This window comes from Peromyscus californicus, unplaced genomic scaffold (genome assembly GCF_007827085.1).
Source record: "Peromyscus californicus insignis strain IS unplaced genomic scaffold, ASM782708v3 Scaffold_6__1_contigs__length_162567912, whole genome shotgun sequence".
Lineage (NCBI taxonomy): Eukaryota > Metazoa > Chordata > Mammalia > Rodentia > Cricetidae > Peromyscus > Peromyscus californicus.
Window position 1 is genome coordinate 66,331,203 of NW_026294584.1, and position 19,073 is coordinate 66,350,275.

At 42.7% G+C, this 19,073-nt stretch overlaps 1 protein-coding gene across 1 annotated transcript in view; it reads left to right on the forward strand.

The window, feature by feature from the left end:
• The first annotated feature begins 553 nt into the window (after positions 1-553).
• Klhl7 (kelch like family member 7) overlaps positions 554-19,073 on the forward strand; it is a 53,977-nt gene continuing 35,457 nt past the window's right edge. Inside the window, exons 1-4 of the mRNA XM_052721837.1 lie at positions 554-902; positions 17,270-17,372; positions 18,216-18,309; positions 18,525-18,649. Coding sequence (XP_052577797.1) covers positions 591-902; positions 17,270-17,372; positions 18,216-18,309; positions 18,525-18,649 — 634 coding nt within the window. The 5' untranslated portion in view covers positions 554-590. The remainder of the gene's footprint in view (positions 903-17,269; positions 17,373-18,215; positions 18,310-18,524; positions 18,650-19,073) is intronic.

The window sequence follows — 19,073 nt, forward strand, 5'->3', positions numbered from 1 at the left end:
GCCTCCCAAGTGCTGTGATTAAGGGCATGTGCCACCACCGTCCTGCCTGATTTCTGTTTTAATGAGGGTAAAACAGCCTACTGAACAGGCAGGCGTATCATGCTAAGGAAACATGCACAGAGCTGTGTTCTCGCTTCTGAATCCCAAACACGCAGTTCTTGTGCTCGGGATTAATGAGCTTTTGCCTTGCAAAATGATTTCTTTAATCATTCAGCAGTTACTGAGCGCCTTCAATACGCCACACTCGACGCTGCAGTGAAGAACTGTTTTCGAGGAGCTTACACCATGGGCAGGCATTTTTAGCATGTTCTATCACACAATCATCTAAAATAGATCATCACGACATCTAAACCTGGGGACTCTGCCTTTGGCAGAAGAAAGGTACATGTGACCTTGGATCAGGCCGATGCAACCGTCACTCAGTGGCCAGAGGAAAAAGCGGCAACACCCACCACTCTGCACGACACAGCCGGTTGCTGGGAGCCTTGCCCGGCTGTGACGCACGGGCCTCACCACCCCCCGCACCCCTCCGCGTCTCCGCATCCAGTCTCGCCCCGCCCTTCCCTTCCCTGCCTCCGTGCCCAGTGCGCATGCTTGCGATTCCCGGGTTCCCTTCACTTGCAACCGTGGCGGACCTGCCTTCGCCTGGTCGGCTATTCTCCGAGGAGCTCCGTCCTCCCTCGGCGGTCCGGCGGTCCTCGGCGATCCGCCGCCAACGCCGTGCTCCCGGACGACGCGTCTGGCGGGCACACCCTCGCCGCGAAGCCGCGCAGGGCAAGAGGAGGATGGCCACCTCTGGCGTGGAGAAGAGCAAGAAGAAGACCGAGAAGAAGCTTGCAGCTCGGGAAGAAGCCAAGCTGCTCGCGGGTTTCATGGGCGTCATGAACAACATGAGAAAGCAGGTGCGGGCTGCGCGGGGCCGCGGGCGGGGCGGGGCGGCTGGGCCTGTGGCCTTGGCTGCAGGCCTGCTCTGCCACGGGGCTTCCGAGGCCCACTCTGCGTGGACTCCTGGCGGGCGGGCGGGCGGGCGGGCGGTGGGCCTCCCGGGGCCGTTGTGTAACCGGTCTGCTCCAGTTCTCTGTGAAGCCCCGAGCATTCGGAGTGCGGGCGGTTACGGTGCGGTAAGATCCCGAAGCCCGCAGAGGGAGGCTTCCCGCCCCGCCTCCGTTGGTAACCAGGCGGCACTACTCGACAAAATCCTCCCATCCCTGCTAATTTAGGGTAAAAAAAAAAAAAAAACCAGATCCCGGCAAATAACCGTTTTCTAAGGGCCCTAGGCGCCGCTGTTACCTAGAGTGTCTCTTTGTTCTGTCTTTGATATGTGGCGTATTCGTGCAACTGCGGCACGTCGTCGCAAGGTGGCTTAGGAAAAGCACGTTTTAACGGCGGAGACGGTGGGCAGATTTTTATTTATTCATTAGATTATGACCTCTGATAGACCGGTAAGCATGGGAACGCCGCTTATGGCTGCTTTTTGGTTCCGTGAGCTTTACTTGGTAGAGAACACACATGGAAGGAGGTTGCAGGGAACGTTTCAGTTTGTTGACTCCGATTCTGTTTTTCAGGAGGACAAAGCACAGCGTAAGCTTGAGTGACTGAAAAACCTCATTCGCCTTTCTGGCGCTTTTGCTGAGAGTATGCAGAGCCGAAGAATTTAAGGTCTATTTAGGAAGATACCAACTCCTGATTTCTTTAAGCCAACGCTGGGCGCTGCAATCTTGTCTTTGTTCACCAGCTGGCGCAGTGCTCTGGCAGCGCTCTGGTGCGGTAGATACTATGTTCTCGAATGCGTAGCTCATTCCTGGCCTTTGCTGAAATAGCTGCAAATGGCTGAATTCACTGTTTAGCGTGTATCTCTTCACATTCGTCTGATTTTCTTGTAGCCTTCTTGTGGTTTGCAGTATTGATAATCTGAGATTGCAGGTGTCTTTGATGTGTGCTTGTAGTGGTGATTAAATCGAGCTCAGTTGTGTTTACACTCGTTTGAACTCATTCTCTTTACTCCCACTCCCCCAAGCCTTGTCGTCCATGGACCGCAGCTTTGTAAAGCATTACCTCATTCCTTAAATAGATAGGCTGCAACATCAGATGTTAAACTTGAGAAGATTGCTTGAGCCTGTATGTTTAGCTCTTTGATTTTAAAATTGGTTCAAGCTTTAGACTGCTGACGTGTTTATTTTGTTGTTAAAATATAGAAATACAGTTACAAAATTAGAATTACTGAAAAATCAAGGTTATGCTACTGAATACAAAGAGTAATATGGATACTTGATTGAGCACCTAACCTGTGTGCCTGCTTTTTCTTTATCGTTGACTTGGGTGTATTTCAGACCCCCCCCCCCCAGCATTTTTATCACCTTGGTGGATTCCTGCATTTTTAAAAGATGCCTAGTATCATTTTGTATTGATTTACATTGTTGTTTAGTTTTGTTGAGATATTATAGACTCCTCTGTAGCATTTTAATCACCTTAATGGATTTCTGTATCTTTGTCTTATTTAGGGTTCTATGCCAAGTTCTAATACTTCCTGGGGCTGAAACATGGTCCCCTTGTTCAAATACATTTTTCACCAGGTTTCTGTTTTCCATGGTTTCCTTCACTGTGTAAGCTTGGCTGCCCTGGAACTATCTCTGTAGACCAGGCTGGCCTTGAACTCAGAGATCTGCCTGCATCTGCCTCCTGAGTGCTGAGATTAAAGGTATATACCACCAATTCCTTTTCACTTTTCTCTGATTCCTTTCCACAGGTTGGAAGCTTAGTTGGGTGGAGTTTTGCCCTGAGGTCATCACTACCTTCTTTATTCCATTTAGGACCTTGCTTTTAACTTTTTATCTCCTTGAAGCACAAGGACCATTACAATTCTTGGTGTCCCTTTTCTCCTCAAACTGTGCATTTTGTAGTTTAACTTGCTCAGCTTCCTCCTTTTCATTATAAATCTGCATAAAACTGGCCACTAATAACCACACAACACACTCAATGCTAGGCTGTTTTGAAATCTCTGCCAAAGCTGTTAATAACTTTTCAGTTAAGCCTCAGGCAGACTTTTTGGACAAGGGCAGAAAGCAGCCACATTCTTCTACAAAATATCGCAATGGTCTCTAGGCCACATACTAATGGTCTCTGAAACCTCTTGAACTGGGCCTCCATAGTTGTAATCACCCTCAGCACCACTGTCTCCCATGCTCCTACCGGTGTGGCTCATTAAGCCCCACTTAAACCATTCAACTGCTTTCCTAGTCCCAAGTCCCAAAGTCCACATTCCTCCAAACAAAAGCACGGTCAGCTCTAATACAGCAATACCCTAGTCCCTGGTACCAACTTCTGTCTTAGGGATTTATTGCTGTGATGAGACACCATGACCACAGCAACTCTTATAAAGAAAAACATTTAATTGGGGCTGACTTACAGTTTCAGAGGTTAGCCCATTACAGTCATTCAGGAAACATGGCACCACACAGGCAAACATTGTGCTAGAGAAGGAGCTGAGAGTTCTACATCTGAATCTACAGACAGCAGGAAGAGAGAATGACACTGGGCCTGGCTTGAGCACTTGAAACCTAAAAGTCCATCCCAGTGACACTTCCTCCAATAAGGCCACACCTCCTAATAGTGCCACTCCTTATGGGACTATTTGTCCATTTTCATTCATACCACCACAATTTTTTTTAAGATACATACTTTCATTTTATAGTTGGTTATTTATATGGTATTGCTCATAGCACAGAAAGATTTAACTAAGAATGACTGACAAGGACAGTTGATGGGGATAGGCTGAAGCAAAAGGAACATTTGCTTGAGGACCAGTTTTATAAGTATTACTGTTCTTTGGTAAATATGTTAAATCTCAAGTTTGTGTTATATTTTGTTTCCTTTTAAACCTCATTACATTGCAGATGAGGATTATGAGTGCTTGAATGACAAGGACCCTCTTGGCATTTCACCCAGAAACATTCTTTCAAGGATTTCAGAACACTCTTGAGATTAGTATATCTCAATTCCAGTTCCTACTCTACTACTGATTTGTTCTATGTAGATTTAGGTAGCACAATTTAGGTAATTTCTTTTATGTAATGCTGTATGAGTCCATTTTCTTGCTATAACAAAATACCCAAAGAGTAGTAATTTAGGAAGAAGACAGGATTATTTAGTTTCCAATTCTGGAGGTCCAAGACATTACCAATATCTGTTCAATTTCTGATGGGGAGCACACACTGTCCCCTGAAAATCAGAAACGAATCAGCTTTGTGCAGAAACAAGCACGCTATGAAAGAACAACTGAGGGTGAGGGGAAGTGGCAGGCATACTTCATAACCATCCGTCCAGAGAGTTAAGTTACCCTTTTGTGAAAGATAGTGCACATGAGTGCATGTGCCTTCAGAGGTATCAGATGTCCCGGTCCTGAAGCTACAGGCATTTGTGAGCTAAGAACCAAACTCAAGTCCTGCAAGAGCAATATGTGCTCTTAACTACTGAGCCATCTCTCTAGCCCCCAAGTCACTCATAGGAACCACATTGTTTTCGTGAGGATGGAGCCCTTATTGTCTAGTTACTTCTGAAAGGCCCCACCTTTGTCCCATTTTTAATTGCCAGTGTATGTAAGTTTTAACATTAGTTTTACTACAGACAAACCATAGAAGTAGCATGTGGTGATATATTGTGTACCTTAATAAACTTGCCTGAGGAACTCAATGAAATCCTCAGCCTAAAGAAAGTGAGTTCCTGTTTCCTCACGCCTTTCTCTGCCCTGCCATATTACTTCCTGGGATTAAAGGTGTGTGCCACCACGCCTGACCTCTATGTCTAATCTAGTGGCTGGCTCTGTCCTCTGATCCTCAGGCAAGTTATTAGGGTCCACAATGTGTCACCACAGTAGCACTCTGCAGAGCCAACAGTCTTAGTTTTTTGTGCCTTTTCCTCCATTATCTGGTCATTTCTTACCCATTGTTTTTAAAGTAAACTTTGTGATAAAGTGTAAGATTTATAAATCTGAAACTTGGTAATTATAAAGTGAATAGATTGCTATTAATAGAACTGAAATGTGACCAGTATAAAGAAAGGTTTCTTGTGCCTTCTCAATCATTTTCCCCCATGATAACTGCCATTTTCTTACCAGTTTTTTTTATAAATAAAAATTATTTTGTATAAAATTATTGATTTTTATAAATAAACATTACATAATGTATACTTGGGTTTATTTTGTTTCCCTTTTTTTTTAATCTGCATTGCTGGGGGTTAAACTCAGGGCCTTGTACATGCTGAGTAAGCACTGTACCTCACTGAGCACCCAGCACCATGCCTCAGTTTCTTAAAACCAACCTTAGTGGGTTTGTCTGTGTTTTAGTATTTACTACTAGCTCATTTGTTTTGGAATATGGTATTTCTTTATCAAATGTATCATGATCTACTGGTGTGTTATTATGCACTCTTGAGTTATTTCTGCTTTGGTGTTTTTAGGAATAATGCTGCTGGTGGAACATGGCAGCCCACGTCTTTAATCCTAGCACTCAGGAGGCAGAGACAGAGGCAAGCAGATCTATATGAATTTTGGGTCATCCTGGTCTACATAGTAAACCCTAGGCTGGCAAAGGCTATGAAGAGAGGCCCTGTTACAAAAAAATAAAGAAAAAAAATTTTTTGTTCTAAAACTTTTAGAGAACATGAAGCTGGAGAGGGAGGGAGAGAGGGAGGGAGGGTCTGGGAGGAATTAGGGGGAAGAGTAACATCAAAAACATATTGTATGGCCGGGCGGTGGTGGCGCACGCCTTTAATCCCAGCACTCGGGAGGCAGAGCCAGGCGGATCTCTGTGAGTTCAAGGCCAGCCTGGACTACCAAGTGAGTTCCAGGAAAGGCGCAAAGCTACACAGAGAGACCCTGTCTTGAAAAACAAAAAAAAAAAAAAAAAAAAAAAAAATATTGTATGATATTCTCAAGAATAAGTAAAAACATTTTAAAAAAGAATACTGCTTTGAATATTTTTGTCTTATGGTGTCTATATGTCTGTGTTTGTATTGGGAAATGCCAAGGAGGGAGTTACTGAGTTATAGAGAGCATAACATACTTGATTTTGATGCATAGCTCTCAAATCTCCAACATGATTGCACCAAATTTATATTTCTGACAGCTTGGTGGTGTTGGTGTTTATTTTAGCTCTTCTACTGAGTGATAGTGGCACCTTATTTCATTAGATTGCCACTTGATTGATTTCTCTAACCTTTTGTTTGGATTAATTTTATTAACTGGTAGAATGAGAAGACTCTACAAGTCTGGATCATAATAACTGTTATTCATATGTAGTTGCTGTACCTTCTTTATGTTAGGGACAGATGGATGTTAGTAACGTTTGTTTCTTAATATTTTGAGGTGCATGTCTTGAGTATCACTGTAGTTTTCATTTTTTCCCTATGAAATGAATTCAAGAACAGTTAACATTTAAAAGCTTATGTTAACCTCTTGTTGAGTTCTGTGAGAGAAATGCAAAGCCTAAGTGAGAATTAGATAGCCTTGGTCATGTGAGTAGTTGCTCAGGGAAGGTACTGGTGCAGGTGCCATGGGTGGGGGTGGGTAGAATCAGGGGGACTTAACTGCCAGCACCGTGGGTAGGGTTGGTACTGGGACTGAGTTCAGGTTGTACAGTGGGTGGAGAGAGGGTCTGTCTATGGGGATTTAATAAATAACAGACCCATCAAGTGACGCTCAGGCAGGGCCAAAGTCCTGGTAAAAGCAGCATGGGGGACAAGGAGAGGGAGCCTACCAGACTTATCAACTGAGCCTGAATCATTGCACCTTCATCCTCATAGGTTGTATCCTCATGGGTTCCACAGATCTGTCGCATCTTACCTGTAAAGCCAACATACTAACAGCACTAGGTTCTGCCACCAGCTGGAGCAGTAACCAGGCACCCGTAGACTATGGCTGCCATGACTCCCTGGGTGATTGAGCACATTGAAATGAATCTCGGGGGGAAAACAACTTTCTAGGCAGCCTGTGGGAAGGGTGTCTTGGAGGTGCTCTTTTCTTAAGAGAACATCTTTAAAATGAATTTAATACATTCATACCTGTAAGCCTGAAATGGCTGGAGTCTGGCCAATTCTTAAGAAACTCTCAAGGCATCTTTTCTGTTGTCCTGATGCAGTCCTTAGTTCCTTATTTTTTTATTTTAGTTTTTTTTTTCATTTTACATACCAACTGCAGTTCTCCCTCCCTCCGCTCCTCCTGCCCTCCTCTCCTCTCCCCTCTCTCCTCCACACCTCAGAGAGGGTAAGGCCTCTTAACATCTCTAACTTTGCAGAAACCATGCCTCCTTGGTCTCAACTTTATATACAGGCTTTTCTGACCAAATTGCAAGTCTTTCTGCTTCATTTTTACTGTAAAGCTGGTTAAAGTAGCCTGCCTCCCTGTCCCACATTTTGAATGCTGGGCTACCTTGAAACTTCCTCTGCTAGATTAAATTCAGGTTTCTAGAAGGATTCAGGGCATGAACAAAATATAGACAACATCTTTGCCGTGTGGTAACACAGAATCTTTGTTCTCATCCTTAGTCTCTGCATTTCTGGTTTTTTGGGGGGAGGGGGCAGGTGTCGAGACAAGTTTTTTTTGTGTGTAGCTTTGGAGCCTGTCCTGGAATTCACTCTGTAGACCAGGCTGGCCATAATTCAGAGAGATCCGCCTGCCTCTGTCTCCCAAGTGCTGGGATTAAAGGTGTGTGCCACCGCCACCCGGCTAGCCTCTGCATTTCTATTGGCATTCTGCCCTTTGAGCTTCTATGAAAATTAAGCATTATAACATTCTAAGGCTTCTCTTAGCCCACATCTCCAATCTCTTCTAGATTTTTTATGTACTAGTTCCAAAGGTTTCTGGACCCTATATGGTCAGGTTAGTTAAGCACTTATTTCCACTTCTCGTACTAGTGTTCGGTGCTGCTGGTTTCGTTGTTTTCATAGCTGTGACAAAATACTTAAACAGAGCAACTTCACGAAGGAAAGATTTACTTGCGATCTGGCCTTGATAGGGTTCAGTCCATGACTGATTGTGGCGTTTCACCTTATTATAGACAGGACACAGACCAAGGGACCAAGGACAAGATTATCCCCCACTCCCTACCCCAAAAGAGGACCTGCCTTCAGTGGCCTAATTCTACCTTGGCCTTATTTCTAAAATTTTTAGCTAATCTCCTAAAATAGTGGTGCCATTTACCAGGCCTTGCGTACATGGACCTTTTGGAGGTAAACTTGCTGTCTAAGCTATAATACCATGTAAGGTCGGTTTTACATTTGAGGCTTTGACTTCTGAAAAGTTAGATTCATGGTCCATCTTTGTTCAGTGTCTTTAACTCCTCTTATTCTGTTGGCTTCTTGCTATCAGCATTTAAACATGTTTTAACTTCTCATTTTTCAATCATGCAGCAAACATTTACCCACCTCCGCTTTAACATTCCCTTCCAGATACTTCTCTTTTTATTGTTGTGCCTCAAAGTGGAGTGAGTTCACTGCCGTTTTTATACTCTCAATTCATGTTGTCCTGTTGCAGTGTGATTCGCTAACTCGTTCATCTCCATGGCTATTTCCTGAGAGCCTACTATGTACAGAAAGACTGCTAGGATTACAATAGTAAGCAAAGCCTGATGGCCCTTTTCCTGTGCAGTTTACAGTCAGGAGAGTGAGACATTCATTAGTTAGGAGCCACACAGATAAATGTAAAACTGCAATAGTGGGGGTATTATGAAGAAGAAGAAGAAGAATATAGTGTATTGACCATCAGGAAAGTTTCTCTAAGCAATGGCAATGGAGAACTAACATAAGAGTGTTTCCCAGGCAGTGGAGAGAACCTCTCGTGGACCAGAAACAACATGCTTATGCTGGAGACCTACTTTACTTTAAAACGGCAAGCGCAGGGCACTGGTTGAGGTCCAGTTTGACTGGAACACAAACAGGAGGAGCGAACAGGGCGCAGGATGAAGTGGATGAAGCAGCCAGGGCCGCCTTGTGTGCTGCTGCTTCCTAAGTCAGAATTTGCTCTTTCTTAAAACCTCTTTTTCTTTTGAAAAAGTTTTTCATTTGTTGATTTATTATGGTTTTTTGAGACTAGGTTTTTCTGTGTAACAGCCTTGGCTATCCTGGAAGTCACCCTGTAGACCAGGCTGGCCTGGAACTTACAGAGATCCACCTGCCTCTGCCTCCCGAGTGCTGGGATTAAGGTATGCGCCACCACCACCCAGCCTATGATCTTTTTCTTTATGTGAATGAAATTAAAAGATGTAAATTAAAAGAGATCTCAGAGTGGTTACTGTTAGACTGAATAGGAAGTTGTATCCAGTGAGCTCTGATGATTCTTTGGGCTGAACTGCTAACCACAGCAGTAATAGTATCAGTGAAGACAAGGTAGTACTTTTAAAAGAGGTAAAAGGTAAAATCCACAAAACCTAGGTCTGATGACTTCCATGTGTGGTCATGATAACCAAATTAAGATAACTTAAAATAGGGCCAGACATCTAAGTAAATGTTAGTTGTTTTGTTGCTGTTGGTAGTTGATTGGAAGCTTAGGTGGGGTTCAATACAAAGTGACTTTTAACATTCTGGAATGTATAACTAGATGAGAGTCAAAATATTGGAGCAAGGGTTATAATTTGTATCTTCAGATATGTTCCATTTGGTTTGTCAATAGGATGATCAGTTGCCTTCAACTTATGGTTGGTTGTAGCTTAGAAGTGTGAATTTATATCAGTTACCTGCTACAGAAGATAACTTCTTCATTGATGCTTCATTTGGCAACTTAAGAATCTAGAATGAAGTTTAGGGAGTGAGCCATTAAGAACATGAAAAAGCAGTGTCCAGAAGAGAAGAGAAAAATAAGAATTTTGAAAAATCAGGGATTAAATTGTTTCAAAAGAAAGGACCTCAAGTTTTAAAGCCAATGAAAAGTCAGAAGGTGAGTAGAATTAAAGCAGATTGGATATAGCCACACAAGTTTGTTGACTCAATATTTTGATGAAGTTATTTTGATGGAGGGACAGATGGGAATGAGATTAGTGTAAGCTGTCGTGAGTAAGATATGAGAAAATTAAAACAGCTGGTCTTGAGAAATCCTGAAGAAAGTACAAGAGTCAAGTGAAGGTTGCTTAGCTTTGTTTAAATAGGAGAGAAGTCAATCTGTTTAAAAACAATTGCAAACTGTATGTGGTGGCTCATGCCTATGATCTCAACATTCAGGATGCTCATAAATTAAGGGCTAGCTTGAGCTGCATAACTCATTGAAACCCTCTTGTGATGAAACAAAAACCAAACTAAAGGAAACGATACTAATAAAAATAAGAGTTGACTGTACGAGAGAGAATCGGGAATTGGTAATTCTGGATAGGATAACGAAGTAAACGTGGTTAGTCTCAAAGGCCTGGCTACTCTTCTTCCTACTGAGAAAGAGTGAAGGACTGGCAGATAGCTGTGTTTGGAGTCAGAAGACTCGGAGTGGTGCCCAGTCTTGTTTTCTGAAAAAGAAGCAGTGAGATCTTCTGCTAAATAGAAGAGGAGGAAAGTGAAGCTAAAGGGTGAAGTAAATGTTAGCAGTGTTTCTGAAGGTTCTTTGGACACGTGTAAATGACTAGTGAATATTTACCTTTAGTTGGCCTCAAAGCCTTGTTTTTATCTGGTCTCACCCTTCTTTTCCAGTCATACATCCCTGTTCTTTTAGCTTTTGTCCTTTAGGTATGTGCTGATAGCTTTATGTCCACTTTTACACAAGCAGAAGTCATCTGAAGGTGGGGACCTCAATTAAGAAAATGTTTCTATAAGTTCAGGTTGTAGGTGGGCCTGTAGGGCATTTTCTTAATTAATGATGGGGGAGGGCTCAGTCCACTGTGGGTGGTTCCATCCCTGGGCCAGATCGGAAGAAAGAAAGCAGATTGAGAAGACAGTAAGCAGCATCCCTTCATGGCCTCTACATCAGCTCCTGCCTCCAGGTTCCTTCCCTGTTTGAGTTCCTGCCCCGACTTCCTTCCATGATGAACAATGATATGGAAGTGTAAGCCAAATAAACCCTTTCCTACCCAACTTGCTTATTGGTCATGGTGTTTCATCACAACCATAGAAACCCTGACTAAGACAAGGTACCTGTGTTCAGAACCTAACATACCTGAAACACACTTTACCTCCTTTCTCTGTCATGTTTCTTTTCTTCCCTTAAATGCCACTTGCTCCTTGAGTGCCCTAGATTGCATCAAGGCCCTCTTATTATTTATTCTTACAAGATTCTGTTTCTTTGTGCACTTGCCATTTTTCTGTAAATATTGTAGTCACTTTTAGTTTAGTGTCTTTACAACCTAGCTTTTAGCTCTGTAAAAGTACTGTCACTCTACCAACACAATTCTGAGAAATGGTGGTCTACCCCGAGGAATTAGGAGCACCTTGCTTTCTTGTCATTCACAAGAAGATATGCGGAGGATCAAAAGGTCTGTAATCTGAACCTCTCTCTCTCATGCATGCTGTCTATGGATCAGAATATAGCTCTCAGCTACTTCTCCAGCACAATCCCTGTTTGCCTGCTTCCACCCCCACGATGATAATGGACTAACCCTCTGAAGCTGTAAGCAAGCCCCCAGTTAAATATTTTCTTGTATGAGTTTCCTTGGTTGTGGTGTCTCTTCACAGCCACAGAACACTATCTAAGACAGAAGTTGGTACCAAGGAGTGGTATATTGCTGTGACAGGCCTGACCATGCTGTTGTTTGGAGGAATATACAAGACTGGTACTTTGGACTAGAAAAATGATTGACTGATTTAAGTAGGGCTTAATAGGCCATCTTAGTAAGAGCATGGACAACAGTAATCCTGAGGGCAGTGTGGACTGTGCAGGCCCTACTCAAGAGGTTTCAGGGGGAGATGAATATTAGCAAATGGCCATTCTTGTGATATTTTGGCAAAGAACGTGACTGTTTTTTGTTATTGTCCTTAAAATTTGCCAGAGACCAAATTGAAGAGTTTTGGATTAATGTCATGGCAGAGGACATTTCAAAGCAGATTAGTATCGACTGTCACGTAGTTACTAGTAATCAATCTTATTCAGATCTAAAAATGAAAGGAGCAAACTGGGCGAGAAAAATACAAAATGAGCAATTTGAGGAGAAAAAGAGCACCAGCAAGTATAATATTGGAACCAAGTCTTGTGCTCCAGGTTTGAAGTTTAAAGAAAGGCTGGATTCAAAATGGAATAAAGGGAGTGGTACCCTGAAAGTGAGCCCCCCTCCCACTCCCCAGTTAACCCTGCAACCTGTGACTGGAACAAGCCTGAGGGATTTCCTCAGCCTAGAAGCCGTCAACAAGTTAAATCTTATGCAAATATAAGTCAAGGAGGGGCCAAGTTCTGGCCCTAGCAAGCAGAAGAACTTCGCAGCTCTGGCCACCTGGTTCTGGATTTCAGGGACCATACAGGAAACGGTTGTGGAACCTTCTTCCTCTGCAGTTAAAGACAGCTGCTGAGGCTGGGCAGGTGGCAGGAGAGCCCCTGCATGGAGACCCAGAGAGGCTGTTGTATGAAGCCCTGAAGATGAAACCCGATGGTGGTGACGCCTAGCAAGTTGTTGAAGATGCCAGAGGCATGGGATACCTGCTAAGTAGAGCTGAGGCAGGATGTGGAACGAGCCCAAAGAGAGAAGTGTGCTACAGTCAGCAAAGTTGGAAGGGAAAAGGCGTCTACTAAACCCTTTGGCATTAGACATAGAGACACAGGATTGGAAGTTTGCCCTTCTGGTTTCCATCTTGCTTTGATCCAGTGTTTCTTCCTTTGCCCCCTTTCTTCCCTTGTGAAATTGTGGTGTATATTCTGTGCCATTGTGTATTGGAAGTGTATGCTCTGCTTTATTTTACTGGGGGTTACAATTGAGAGATTGCCTTGAGGCTCAGAAGAGATTTTGGACTTTTAAGCAGTGTTATGGTTTTTTTTTTTTTTTTTTTCTTTTTTTGATTTTTCGAGACAGGGTTTCTCTGTGTAGTTTTGCGCCTTTCCTGGATCTCACTCTGTAGACCAGGCTGGCCTCAAACTCACAAAGATCCACCTGCCTCTGCCTCCCGAGTGCTGGGATTTAATGGGATTTAAGGCGTGCACCACCACCGCTTGGCCTAAGTAAGCAGTGTTAAGACTGAAAGACTATGAGGATTTTTGAAGTTTGACTGAATGCATTTTGTATTATGATATGGCTACAGGCCTGTTAGGGCCAGGGAGTGTAATGTTTGAAAGAAGTCCCCATAGACTCATATGTTTGAATGCTGGGGTCCCCAGTTACTGGAAGTATTTGGAAAGGATTAAGAAGTATGGCTTTGTTGGAATGGGTGTGACCTTGTTGGAGGAGGTGTGTCAATGGGGGTGGGCTCTGAAGGTTTAAAAGCCCACACCAGGCCCCATCTCTCTGTATGTCTGTCTGCCTGTGGATCAGGATGTAAGTTCTCAACCCCGTGCCTGTCTGCTGTCATGTTAGTAAAGAACTAAAAGAGTAATCCTCAGAAACTGTAGGCAAGCTCCCAATAAATGCTTTCTTCTTTCAGTTGCCTTCGTCATAGTGTCTCTTCACAGCAATAGAACAGTAACTAAGGCAGCAATTTATTTTGACAAGCATAACCCATATCACAGCTGAAGATAGCATAGGCCAGATGAAATGTTAGAATAACTATGAAAGAATAAACTAAGCCTTATAGAAATTGTATTAGTGAGAATTTAATCTCAGTCACTATTTTTAGTCTGCTTTCTGCCGTGGTAAAACACTACCATAAACTCTGTAATTTATAAAATGGAAGTTTATTTGCTTACAAGGGTTACAAGAGGTTGTGAGCATCCTAAAGTTAAATACTAGCAACTGAACTTGGGTTCTCTGTAGGAGCAGCAAGTGTTCTTAAACATTGAAACATCTCCAGGCCCCAAGTCAAACTTTTAAAAGCCTTTTAGTTTACAATACGAGGTAGAAAGAAAAAACAACAACAAAAAACACAAGCAATTCTTAGTATTCTGCATTCTAATAAAGCATTTAAGATTTCAAGAGATTTATAGGGGATTATATTTCTCGGCACTTGAGATCAAGTAAAAAAGTTTTAACTCCTTCAGTTTTTACTTTCCCTTGTGTCTTAGCCACTGTTCTGTCTGTGAAGAGACATCATAACCAAGGCAGCTTATAAAGAAAGCAGTAATTAGGGGCTTGCTTGCAGTTTCAGAGGGTTAGTCCATGATCATCATGTCAGGGAACATGGTGACAGGCAGACATGGCACTGGAGTAGTAGCTGAGAGCTTACAGTCCTCTTCCACAGTCAGGGGGCAGAGAAGAGGGAGCCTGGGCCTGGGGTGGGCTTTTGAAACCTCAAAGCCTACCCCAGTGACACACCTTCTCCAACAAGGACACACCTCCTAATTTTCTAAACACTCAACTAACTGGGAAACAAACATTCAAGTATATAAACTATAGTGAGCATCCTCATTCAAGATCTGTAATTTTAGTTTGAAGGCCAAGTTTTTGTTGTTGCTGATGTCATTAGATATGATATTGTTGGTTGTTTCTGCTCTTTTTGGGGGCCCACCACCCAGCTCTCAAATAAATCACACAGAGGCTTATTCTTAATTATAAATGACTGGCCTTAGCTTGGCTTATTTCTTGCCAGGTTTTCTTAATTTAAATTATCCTATCTTTGGCCTTGGGGCTTTTATCTTTCTCTGTTCCTGTATGCCTTTTCTTTCCTTCTTACTCTGTGTCTTGCTGTGTAGCTGGGTGGCTAGCCCCTGAAGTCTTCCTCTCCTTGTTCTCTTGCTCTTTCTCTTTATTGCCTCCCAGATTTCTCCCTCTATATATACTCTCTGCCTGCCAGCCCCACCTATTCTTTCTCCTGCCTCACTATTGGCCATTCAGCTCTTTATTAGATCATCAGGTGTTGTAGACAGGCAAAGTAACACAACTTCACAGTGTTAAACAAATGCAACATAAAAAAATGCAACACATCTTTGTACCATCAAGCAAATGTTCCACGGGATAAACAAATGTAACACATCTTCAAATAATAGTTTACAACAATATGAAGCACTGTTCAGTGTCTAATTTCATTTCAAAAACAAGGTTTGCATTTGGTGGACTTTGGCACCGGCTGCTCTTTCTTTCTCCCCATGATTCCATCCTGTCTTGGTCTCCATCTGAGCTTTTCTCCCCTCCCCATAGTCAGCAGTGCTTCATGCCTTCCTCTAATAGTCTTTCTTATTCCATCTGGGAAACTTACAGGCTTGGCATTTTCCTTCTTTGAACTTGTTGAATATTAATATCAAATCCAGCCCCATCCTATAGTGCTCCTATAAACTAGCAGTGAGCAGCACCGCCCTTTTGAGAAAGTTGATTTCATCTCCATTTTACAGCAGATGTTGTATCTATTGGTAGATCCTTATCCAGAGTCCCTTTAGACTTAATGTCTTTGAGTTTGTGGTCATGAGGCTCCACAGCTTTTGTTTGCACTGACACTTTGCTTCTCTTTCAGTATCTTTGAAATGCTTACTGTAAAAAGATGGCTATGAACTGTACCAAGTGGTCCTCTTAGCCATCTTAGTTACATTTTCAGTGTTTCCTAATAGTTTATGCTCTGCAAGAAATGAATCTGAATTGTGATCCTGCAGATGATATCCTTCTTGGGCAGCTGTTCCCTGCTCAACAGCGCCACAGTCCATGCCCTCTGTGGAACCACCTCTGTCATTTTCCCTGATTTCAAATTTCTAGCACCCACAGAAAAGCCAGGCATGGCCAAATGTGTCTTGTCACCCCAGCAGAGGGTAGAGAGAGTCAGTCCTGAGAGCTCACTGGTTAGCCAGCCTGATGAAAACAGCAAGCTTTAGGTTCACTGAGAGACTGACTCAAAAAATTAGATGGAAAGTAAAGAAGAAAGACACCTGTTAACTTTCTCTGGCCTCTTGTCTGCACAGGCATTGACCCACATGCCTGCATGCATATACACACACACAAAATACTAGCAAACTAAACACATAGTAGGAAATGTCAAGTCCTCCAAAACTATAGTAGTAAAATACGTGTCATTTAATAAAATATTTAAAATTTGCAAAAACTGTATCTGCTAAGCTACTAAACTATTATAGATCTGTAACAAGATTTAAAAAACACTCAATATGGGGCTGGAAAGATGGCTCAGCAGAAGACCAGGTTCAATTCCCAGTACCCAAATGGCATCTCAAAGTCATCCCAATCCCAGGGAATTGACACCCTCATCTGAACCTCTCAGGCGTCATGTGGTGCACAGACATACTTGCAAGTAAACACCCATACACATACAATTTAAAACTTAAAAGACAAAAACAAAAACTCAGAATGTGTTGCTTGCCTCATACTCCCAGTGGTTAGGACATTGGCTGCAAATGGTAGCCACCACATTTTCTGTCAGCTCACTATATAATATCTTTAGCTTCATTGTGAATATATTATTTGATGCTCCCCCAAGATAATTTTTCTTTAAAAGTCATCTATAAGATGACAACCCTTGACATTTTTTCAGTATTCCTTTCTTTTTCTTTCCAGTAATTTAAGTTATTGTAGGCCCTAGCATTTAGAAATGGCTGCTCTCCAGCTTCTGCCAGCAGGGTGCTTGGGAGAAGAGCTGTTTAAGGAAAGATTACTTCAGAGCAGTCAGTTCATCCACTCTGTGTTCCGAATCCTTTCTGTTTCCCATCAGAACTGTGGCAGCTACTTTTATGGTTAATGTGCCATATACTCTGGATTTTACAATCATTGGTGAAATCAATATAGACTACAGTGTTTAAGAAATATGATTTGAGTGTGCCATCGTATCACTTAATCCTCCTCCCCTGAAGAAAGCTCACAATAAGGCCTTAGAATTTATACTAGGAAAAAAGTTGTGGCTTCCCTGAAGGATTGGTAGACTATTTTCTTTTGAGGGTGAAAGCTAGATAGGATCCCCCTTTGCAGCCCAGACTGGCCTCGAAGTTGTTAGGTTCAGCCTCTCAACCGCTGTAGGCCATCACCCGTAGCTCAGGGGAATTGTCTTTAATGATAGATACACTAATTTATTTTCCTCTGGACTGCTCGGGTATAGTACCAAGTTTTGATACTATGTGACAGCAACTCTGTGAGTCTTTGCTAAATACGTTCTAGAAGTGTGTGTGCAAAGAAGGATTTTAGGAGAAAATAGACAGAGGCATTACAGCATTTGGTCAGTTCCTGCTTTGTTAGACTTAATGCTGCTGAGCCAAGCCAGTGAGTTCCTTTCTCTGTGCTTTTCTCCTTTCCACTAGAGAACATTGTGCGATGTGATCCTCATGGTCCAGGAGAGGAAGATACCTGCGCACCGTGTGGTCCTCGCTGCAGCAAGTCACTTCTTTAACCTGATGTTCACAAGTGAGTATTTCCAGATGAACCTGTTGTCTGGGGCTTGTCTTTCCTGTGAGAATTGGGTAGAGTCTAAATACAAATATCTTTTCTAGTTTTTAAAGCTCTTTAGAACTTAAGGCTATAGAACAATAAAGAGAATGAAAGTGGTCAGATGTGATGCTGATCAAGGGTAAGTGTTCTTTCATTAGCCCTAAAGGTCCAGTGTCTTTGATGGTAAAGGTAGTTTCTGCCTGAATGTCCAGAGTTTGTTTTCTCCACCTGAGGTGGGTAGACAGGGTAGCAGATGCAGCTCTTGGCATTATGTCTAGCAAGTTTGTGCCTTGAAAGGGCTGGAGGGAAGGAGGAAGAGGGGGGAAAATGTGGCACACTGTAGTGGAAAGACCCGAAACCAAGGCCTGATTACACTACCTAGTATTGATTTCTGAGGCTTGTTTATTGATCTTGAGACAGCAGCTTGCCATGTAGCCAGGGCGGGTCTGGAATCTTGAGTGATCTCTTCTCTCTGCCTGCCAAGTGCCGAGATTACAGGCGTCCGTCATGACACCTGTCTCTTGTTCTGTGATCTTAGTCAAGTGAAATAACATATCTGCCTCAGGTTTGTCTTTGGTGTCCTCCCTACCTCTGAGGATTTGGAGGGAAACAGGGGAGAGTGACCCTGAAGGATGTCTTTCTCTTTGCACTTGAGGAAGCTCTTAGGTGAATTCAAGGGGTGCCACTAACACGGAGGGTTCCTTTGCATGTGCTTCCCTCCAGAGATCTCTGTCCCAGGGCCCTCTGTATTCACAGAACCCGGAGCGGGTCAGTTCCTCAGTTAACCTGTGGTGGCGCTGCTTTCTGCTCTTCTTTCAGCTAACATGCTTGAATCCAAGTCCTTTGAAGTAGAACTCAAAGACGCTGAACCTGATATTATTGAACAGCTGGTGGAATTTGCTTACACGGCCAGGTGAGTTCAGAAGAATCGTTCTGTTTGGGGGAGTAAACTTGGGGTCTGCCACACACAGAAAAGCAGTGTTGTAACAAAATGGTTGGCTCCTGATTCCTTAGAACAAAAAACTGTAATGGAGGAGTTGGAGGGATCATATGTCATAGGAGAGTATATTCTACAGTAATATTTAAGTAATTAAATTGTGTGAAATTAATATTCCCTTTAACTTACAGAATTTCTGTGAATAGCAACAATGTCCAGTCTCTGTTAGATGCAGCAAATCAGTACCAGATTGAACCAGTGAAGAAAATGTGTGTTGATTTTTTGAAGGAACAAGTTGATGCTTCAAATTGTCTTGGTAAGAAATACCAGATTCCTGGATCCTTTTTTCAAAAAAGTCCTCATTGTGTATTTAAATAAAGAAAAAAAAAGTATTGGTAAGAATCTTCATTTAACCTTAAAGATACCATCCATTGAAACATTTTTTTTTTAATTTATGTGCATTGGTGTTTTGCCTGCATGAGGGTGTCGGGTTCCCTGGAACTGGAGTTACAGACAGTTATGAGCTGCCACGTGAGTGTTGGGAATTGACCCCCCTCCTCCCGTCCTCCGGAAGAGCAGCCAGTGCTCTTACCTGCTGAGCCATCTTTCTAGCCCCCCACTGAAACATTTTTATGTTTATGTAATAAAATTTTAAAGGAACGTATAAAGAAGCACATACTAGCCTGGGTAGCAATAAGCTCAATAAATACTGTGTCACTGTTTTCTAAAATGTAACATGG